This window comes from Aegilops tauschii, chromosome 5, assembly GCF_002575655.3.
Source record: "Aegilops tauschii subsp. strangulata cultivar AL8/78 chromosome 5, Aet v6.0, whole genome shotgun sequence".
Classification (NCBI taxonomy): domain Eukaryota; kingdom Viridiplantae; phylum Streptophyta; class Magnoliopsida; order Poales; family Poaceae; genus Aegilops; species Aegilops tauschii.
The window spans coordinates 6,782,415-6,791,077 of NC_053039.3; the positions used below are offsets into that span (position 1 = coordinate 6,782,415).

Below are 8,663 nucleotides of genomic sequence, written 5' to 3' on the forward strand. Positions count from 1 at the left end.
GGATGATGCATTACAGAAAGAGTAAAGAGACTTGCCGGTAACGAGATTGAACTAGGTATTGAGATACCGACGATCGAATCTCGGGCAAGTAACATACCGATGACAAAGGGAACAATGTATGTTGTTATGCGGTTTGACCGATAAAGATCTCCGTAGAATATGTAGGAGCCAATATGAGCATCCAGGTTCCTCTATTGGTTATTGACCGGAGACGTGTCTCGGTCATGTCTACATAGTTCTCGAACCCGTAGGGTCCGCACGCTTAAAGTTAGATGACGATCAGTATTATGAGTTTTGTGTTTTGATGTACCGAAGGTAGTTTGGAGTCCCGGATATGATCACGGACATGACGAGGAGTCTCGAAATGGTCGAGACATAAATATTGATATATTGGAAGCCTATATTTGGATATCGGAAGTGTTCCGAGTGAAATCAGGATTTTACCGGAGTACCGGGGGTTACCGGAACCCCCCGGGGAAGTAATGGGCCGATTGGGCCTTAGTGGAGAACAGAGAGGGCAGCCAGGAGGTGGCGCGCGGCCCCCCTTGCCCTAGTCCGAATTGGACAAGGGAAGGGGGCGGCGGCCTCCCTCTCCTTCCTTCTCTCCACCTCCTCCTTCCCCCCTTCTCCTACTCCTACTAGGAAAGGAGGAGTCCTACTCCCGGTGGGAGTAGGACTCCCCCCTTGGCGCGCCCTCCCTGGCCGGCCGCCTCTCCCCCCTTGTTCCTTTATATACGGGGGCAGGGGGGCACCTCTAGACACACAAGTTGATCTATTGATCTATTCCAGCCGTGTGCGGTGCTCCCTCCACCATATTCCACCTCGGTCATATCGTAGCGGTGCTTAGGCGAAGCCCTGCGTCGGTAGCAACATCATCACCGTCACCACGCCGTCGTGCTGACGGAACTCTCCCGTGAAGGTCTGCAGGATCAGAGTTCGCGGGACGTCATCGAGCTGAACGTGTGCTAAACTCGAAGGTGCCATACGTTCAGTACTTGGATCGGTCGGATCGTGAAGACGTACGGCTACAGCAACCGCGTTGTGCTAAAGCTTCCGCTTTCGGTCTACGAGGGTACGTGGACAACACTCTCCCCTCTCGTTGCTATGCATCACCATGATCCTGTGTGTGCGTAGGATATTTTTTGAAATTACTATGTTCCCCAACACGAGGCCGGTGGAGAAGATCAGCTTCTCTCGGTTAATGTTGATACAATAATAATCGATGACCACTCACTCTCATCCACGCCTAGTAATACCCACGGCACACAGGCCACACTCATGCATCATGTCCTGACTATGCGGGCCCACTGGTCACCCCTCCTCCATGCGCCTTGACTTCGTCAACCCCGTCTGGTCGTGGCTCGGTTGTCTCGCTGCCCAGTGGGGCCACCGTGGCAGGTGGGGTAGCCGTGTCAGCCGTGACATCCCCCCCCCCCGCTTGTGTGCCGACTTGTCCCCAAGGTGGTGTAGAGGGAAATCGCTGCTGCAGCGCCAATGGGTCTTCCCATGTTGGCAGCGACGGGGGAAGGTGGCTCCCTTGCACCCGGATGCGAGGGCGGATGTCGCCGGCCACACGCACCATCTTGCGGTCAAGCACCAGCTCCGGAACATGTTCTGCCTGCAAAATTGAGTTATTTGGAGGTAGATCAGCACTTACTGGCACAGTAGCTCCAGAGGCCTTCTTCAGTTGTGAGACATGCACCACAGGGTGGATGCGGCTGGAAGTAGGCAGTTGTAGTTTGTATGCCACTTGCCCGATTCGAGCCAACACTCTGTATGGCCCATAGTAGCGGAAGGCGAGCTTCTGGTTCGGTCGTTGCGCCACTGATGATTGGATGAACGGCTGTAGCTTGAGCAGCACAGCATCCCCAACGGCAAACTCTCTATCTGTACGGTGTCGATCGGCCTGAACCTTCATGCGATCCTGTGCACGCTTGAGCTGTTGCTGCAAGTGTTCAAGCATCACTTCTCTTTACTGGAGCCATGCTGCAAGATCAGGGACTGCGCACTCATTGATCTGTGCGACGCCAAACTCTTAGGGAAGGTGGTCGTAGATGACCTCGAATGGAGTCTTGCCCAGAGCCGAATGAAAGGATGTATTATACCATTATTCCGCGAGAGACAGCCATTTTGACCAATTGCCAGGGCAGGAGTGGACGGCGCACCTTAGGTATCCTTCCAGGCACTGATTGACGCATTCGGTTTGCTGGGGTGGTATGATGAACTGAGACGCAGGTCCGTCCGACAGAGTTTGAACAGTTCCTGCCACACATGCCCTGTAAATATACGGTCCCGATCTGATATGATGGCTAGTGGCAAGCCATGGAGTCGGAAGATTTCCTTCATAAAGACTTTGGCAATTTGGAGAGCCGTGAATGGGTGAGTCAGGGGCACAAAATGCGCGTATTTGGAGAACTTGTCAACCACTACCAAAACCATGTCGTACCCTCCTGACCGAGGCAACCTCTCAATGAAATCGAGTGAGATAACTAACCATGGTTTTTGAGGTATTGGCAACGGTTGAAGGAGCCCTGCTGGCAAGATTCGCTCCGTTTTCGCTTGCTGGCACACCATACAGTTGCGCACCAGGGTCTTGACCTACAGCTTCATTCCTTTCCACGTGAACAATCGCTTGACCCTGTTGTAGGTGGCATGGAAGCCCGAATGGCCACCCGCGGCACTGTCATGAAGCGCTCGAATCAGGTGTTGTTGGGTGTCAGTATCTTCACCAATCCACACTCTCCCTCGGAAGCGCAGGATGCCATCCTGCAAGGTGTAATCGGGCTCACTGTCCGGTGCCAGGGCTAGCTTTGTCATACGTTGCTGCGCCGCTGGATCTGCCTGGTAACTGTGCTTGATAGCTTCTAACCACTTAGGTTTACATATGGAGATTGCGGCCATCTCTGATTCTGGCTTGTGCTCGCATCGGGACAGCGCGTCTGCCGCTCGATTTGTCACCCCCGTTTTGTACTGGATTGTGTATTGCAGGCCAATCAGCTTTGTAAACGCCCGTTGTTGAATTGGGGTATTGAGTCATTGATCCGTCAGATTCAACAGACTTTTTTGATCTGTGCGGACCATGAACTCTAAATGTTGCAGGTAGGGCCGCCAGTGGTCGATGGCCAGAAGTAGAGCCAGGCATTCTTTCTCGTACGCCGAGAGGCCTAGGTTTCGTGGAGCCAATGCTTTGCTGAGATACGCAACGGGATGTCCTCCTTGCATCAGAACTGCGCCAATTCCTGTGGCACTCGCGTCCGTTTCTACGACAAATTGCTTTCGGAAATCTGGCAGTGCGAGCACTGGGGCCTGCACCAAGGCTTGTTTCAGCGCAGAGAACGCGGCCTCGGCCGTTGGTGTCCATATGAAGATCACCCCTTTCTTCAGCATTTCAGTGAGGGGTTTGCTGAGTACTCCAAAGAAGCGAACAAATTTCCGATAATAACCTGCTAACCCAAAGAATCCACGTAACTCTTTGACATTCTGCGGCTGCGGCCATTCTTGCACTACTTGGATCTTGCTCTTGTCTATGGCCACCCCCTTGTCACTGATGACGTGTCCCAGGTAACTGATTTCCTGTTGGGAAAACGTGCATTTGGACATCTTGGCCTTGAGATCTTTCTCGGCCAATAGCTGCAAGACGCGTTTCAGTAGCTGTCGATGCTCTTCCAGCTCTTCAGAGTGGATTAATATGTCGTCCATGAATGCCAAAACCCCGTGGCGAAGAACTGGCTTAAGCACGGTGTCGACCACCCCTTGGAAAGTTGCAAGAGCGTACGCGAGGCCGTACGGCATCACTCTGAACTGAAAGTGCCCCAAGTGCGTTCGGAATGCTGTCTTGTGCTCATCCTCCGGGACCAAGCGGATTTGATGATATCCGGCTCGCAAATCCAACTTCGAGAACCACTTAGAACCAGCCAACTCGTCGAGCAGCTCGTCGATCACAGGCATCGGGTAGGTTTTCTTGACAGTGATGGTGTTGAGATGACGGTAATCGACACAGAAACGCCATGTTTGGTCCTTCTTCTTGACCAGCAGCACGGGCGATGAAAATGCACTCGTACTAGGTGTGATGAGCCCTTTTTCCAACATCTCCTTGACCTGAGCTTCTATCTCGTCTTTCTGTTCAGGAGTGTAGCGATACGGTCTGATGTTGATCGGTTTCACCCCTTCAAGCAGAGGAATAGTATGGTCCCATGGTTAACGATCGGGCAACTTGGATGGCTCTGCAAACACTGAGTGGAAACTGTCGATGACATGTTGAATGGCTGGAGGCACTTCTGTGGCTTTGTCTGAGCGATCGATTGCACACAGTGATATCACATGAGCAATAGAATTACTTTGCTCCAGCCTGAGTAACTGATCCATTGTCACTTGCTCAACTTGCTGAAGCTTGGGCTGCAATCCTACCAGGGTGATAGATGCTCCCTGATGCTGAAACTGCAGCGTTTTTGCTGTCCAATCGACCAACATAGGTCCGCATGCTTCTAACCAATCCATTCCCACCACCATGTCATAAGAACCGAGAGGGAGAACTCTGACATCAGTCTCGAACCGCTGCCCTTGTGTTGTCTCACAAGCAGGTATGTATCCAAAACAAGTCAAGGTGCCTCCGTCTACAATCTTTACTGACACGGGCTGCATCAACTGAACTTGTGCTTTCAGTTTCTGAGTTGTTTCCTCACTGATGAAACTATGCGAGCTACCTAAGTCCACCAGGATCAGCACCTCGTGGCCATTGATCAAACCCAGCAATCGAACAGTTCGCGGGGTTGTTGCCCCTGTGGTCGCAACCTTGGAGATGGACATGAGTTGTTCCTCATCAGAATCTAACTCAGTCCCTTGCCTGTCTTGCGCTTCGGCCTGCAGCATCTCCAACAACTCTTCGACAACATGGAGTTGGACGGTGGCAGCGCACTGATGGCCCTGCCCCCATCGTTCCCCGCACTTGAAGTAGAGACCGCGCGCGCGACGGTAATTGCGCAGTGCGGCGACGCGGTCCTCGCCTCGTGCTGGTTTAGCGCGCCGGTCAGCTGCCCAAGCCGCGTCCAAAGCCCGACGATCTTCTGCCGCTGCTGGAGGCGCGGGGGGCACCGGGCGGGGATGTAATCCACCCGCAGCTGGCAGTGGACGAGCGGGGTGTCTCGCCTGGCCTGGGTCCTTCCGGGGCATCAGTCCCATCAGCTCCTCCTGTAACAGAGAAAGAGAAAAGGTGGAGTCCAAGTCTTGCGGGCGATGTAAAGCAACACCTACTTTAATGTCGGTTTTGAGACCATCAAGGAATTGCGTAGTGAAGAACAACGGATCAAAAGCAGGGTTATGAGCTAACAACCGATGCATGAGTTCCTCAAATTGTTCCATGTACACTGTAACCGACCCTATCCGACGAAGAGTATTAAACTGCCTAAGCTGAACTTGGTACTGTTCACGGCCAAATTTGGCACACACGGCTGAACAAAGCGTCTCCCAGGTGAAGGAGGTGTCGTGTGCTTCCTGCACATGCAGCCAACGCGCGGCATTACCCTCGAAATGGAGAGTAGATACCCGCACCCACATCTCTCTCTGAACTCCATAAACACTGAAATATTTTTCACATTTGTTTTTCCAGAATTGGGGGTTTTCGCCATCGAAGGATGGAAAATCAAGCCGCGGAAGGGCCCAATTGCCGTGTCCCCCGAAAGAAACGTGAGGCGACTGAGGTGGAAGATCAACAGTATGTGCCAGATCCCAGCCCAATTCGCCGGATTTCAAAGGAAAAGGGGGCCGGAGAGGCTCACCCGTGACCGGAGGCGGCACCAGGGTAGTGACTACCCCGTGTGCCGAGCCCCCGGAGTCGACGTTCCTGCTGTGGCCACTTGACCCGTGGTGCCCAGGGTCGTCGGTCGGAGGAGATGACACCGGCTGCACCACCGCGTCCTCAGGAGATGTCGAAGACGCAGTCAGCATGGGGTGGAGGGCGATCCGGCCGACCTGGGTACGCAGCTCGTCGAGTTGCTGCTGCAGGTTGGTCACCGACGGCCGCCAGAGCTCGAGCGACTGCTGGATCGCGTCGAGACGGGCGTCGTTGGCGGCGCGCCCGTCGTGGACCGCCTTCGCCAGGGCTGCGATCTGCTCTTCCATGTTTGCCGCATGCTGCGCTGCTTTGGTGTGGTAGCGGGGCTTCTGGTAGAGTGGATCCAGGATGATTGACCTCTGATACCAAGTTGTAAGGGTCCCGATCTAGATCTGGGGAAGGGATAGGAGGGGAAGGAGGACGAAGGAGGCCGGTGGAGAAGATCAGCTTCTCTCGGTTAATGTTGATACAATAATAATCGATGACCACTCACTCTCATCCACGCCTAGTAATACCCACGGCACGCAGGCCACACTCACGCAACGCGTCCTGACTATGCGGGCCCACTAGGCACCCCTCCTCCATGCGCCTTGACTTCGTCAACCCCGTCTGGTCGTGGCTCGGTTGTCTCGCTGCCCAGTGGGGCCGCCGTGGCAGGTGGGGTAGCCGTGCCAGCCGTGACAGCGCCTCTATACCATCCACCGATCCACCCATCAATACCGAAAACAAAATCAAGCGCCCTGCGCCCGGACGCGGATTTTTAGAGCACAGGCTCTTGGACACCTCCTATCCTCAGCATCTAATGTTGCTTTGAGATCCGTGCTACACAACTAACTTACTACATGAGAACTTTCTCTTTTTTGTTTCTTCAAAACAAAACAACAAGTGAACTTGAAACTTTCCAGGACAATAAAACATTCTTAGAACAATGTTGGATAAAACTTTCAGATTTTTTTGTCAAAGAAAAATATAGAAAATGATATTTTTTTAATTAAAAAAATTCTTATTTTTAGTATTTATGATGCACGAAAAAATCTGAATGTTTTTTCCCATATTCTAGTAAGAATGTTTTGTTGTGCTGAAAAGTTTGAAGTTCATAGGTTAAACTAAATGAGTGAAACAAAAAAGAGAAAAGTACTTGCATGAATCGTGATGCAGAATTGGATGGCTAGATAAGGGGGTGTCCATGAGCCTAAGCTCCACAGGATATTTTCCCCCTGCGCCCCTGCCTCTCTCCGCCTCCCATCCTCACCCCTTGGCCGCAACTGGTTAGGTCGAGAGATCTTGACACAGAACAGGACGAGTCCAGTCGCCGCAACAGGAGCGCCATGACTGGTTTCTCATGCCTGGCGCTGCTTGTGCGCTTTAGCGCTTCCATATCCAGCCAGCGAAGGAATCAATCACGGCAGGTTAGCCTTTGACTTAACATGCGCGTCTTGCCGGATTTAATACTCGATTTGATTTGGTAACCCTTGCCGGTGTGATGGCCTGCATAGGTCCCTCTCCTTTTTACCTGTGAAAATGTTTTACGGAACCATGGTTCAGCCGAACCTACGCTCGACACCATTGATTTCTAAACACTATTCAAGAGGATCCATGCATCATGCATGGTTGATTAAAAAATGCAGTTGACATGCATGTCACAGGTCCACATGTAGTCAGATGTTAAATCGTACGGCATAGACCATAGATTCGGCAGAACCATGGTCCTGAATCACGTCTCTCTGTCAAGTGCGCCACTGAACACCACATGTGGAGGAGGTGGCGCCAGTGTACAGCTAAGACACGGCGTCAGGCATGACATGGTTTTGCATTCTGAATTTCTGATCGTTTTTCGGATGCAGCATTTTTTGGGCAAGTCTATACAGTGTGATACAAATAGTTTAAACATGCTCTGAGTGTTGAAGAATTCAAATTTGATACCGCAATTTCTCTTGAATGTTTTACTTTTGTGTTTTTATTTGTCCTGCATTTGTTTTTCAATGCTGATATTGCAGGGTTTAACGACTGCTTCAATATTGTAGGAAGAAGTGTGGAATTGGAAGCATCGGTAGAAACAGTAATGAAGGCAAGACCGACTTAGTAAAGCTTTTGGTTTTTGTTTACTGTGGTCTTCTTACATAATTTAAGTTTTAGATCCAATGCATGAGCAGAAAATGCTAGGTTCTTAATACATGTGACACGATATGCAGGACCGTATATTTATTTATTTACTTAGGGAAGGAGAGAATATAATTTAGGTATAATGTACATGTTCATTTTACTTTTACTTTGACATATGCTTATGCTCCTTTTTTGTAGCCAGACCAAACTCTGCACAGATGCACATGCACCGCACGCCTCACTGATGTGAGGATCCATTTCCCTCAATCCCCTCTTAATCTCCAACATCTCCCCCTTCCGATGTTGGCGTATACTTGACCGGAAGTGAGTGCGCCGTGGAGCAAAGCTCAGCCTGGGTCTTCATCAACGCAAGACAGGGTGGGAGGGAGCGGGAAGTTTTTCAGCCGCATGAATGTGGAAGGCGCTCGACAAATCAGAGATGTATGAAGCTTCTGCCGAGGTAATTGATGAGAGAAGCTCTCATGTTTTGTTCTTGATCCTGAAACAAAGCGACTGGTCAGCGTGTTTCTGTACGATGCCCAAATGCCCTTACATGTTTCAGCTTTCGTTTTTGTAGTCTTGATAGATGGGTCTCATCTATTTTTGGTTGCAGATGTTTGAGAGGGGCAGCATACACATAAGAGGGGTTCAATATTGTTAACTCACATCATCCAGACCAGGTTAGCACACATGCCATGCAGATTCTACTACTTGATGTAGCCTTTCTCTT

At 51.2% G+C, this 8,663-nt stretch overlaps 1 protein-coding gene across 1 annotated transcript; it reads right to left on the reverse strand.

Annotated features, from left to right (window-relative positions):
• Positions 1–2,598: 2,598 nt before the first annotated feature.
• On the reverse strand, positions 2,599–6,117 carry LOC141022457 (uncharacterized). Its single transcript, XM_073498720.1, has 3 exons — positions 4,338–6,117; positions 3,079–4,166; positions 2,599–2,970 (listed from the first exon to the last, which is right to left on the reverse strand). Exons 1-3 carry the CDS (start codon positions 6,115–6,117, stop codon positions 2,599–2,601), a joined length of 3,240 nt encoding a protein of 1,079 aa, XP_073354821.1.
• Between the last annotated feature and the right edge of the window lie 2,546 nt (positions 6,118–8,663).

Coding starts and splice junctions, on each gene's coding strand:
- LOC141022457 (XM_073498720.1), bottom strand. CDS start 6,117: ATGGAAGAGCAGATCGCAGCCCTGGCGAAGGCGGTCCACGACGGGCGC. Junction 4,167..4,337: donor GTTACTCAGGCTGGAGCAAA/GTAATTCTATTG, acceptor CTCTGCTTGAAG/GGGTGAAACCGATCAACATC. Junction 2,971..3,078: donor TGCAACATTTAGAGTTCATG/GTCCGCACAGAT, acceptor TACACAATCCAG/TACAAAACGGGGGTGACAAA.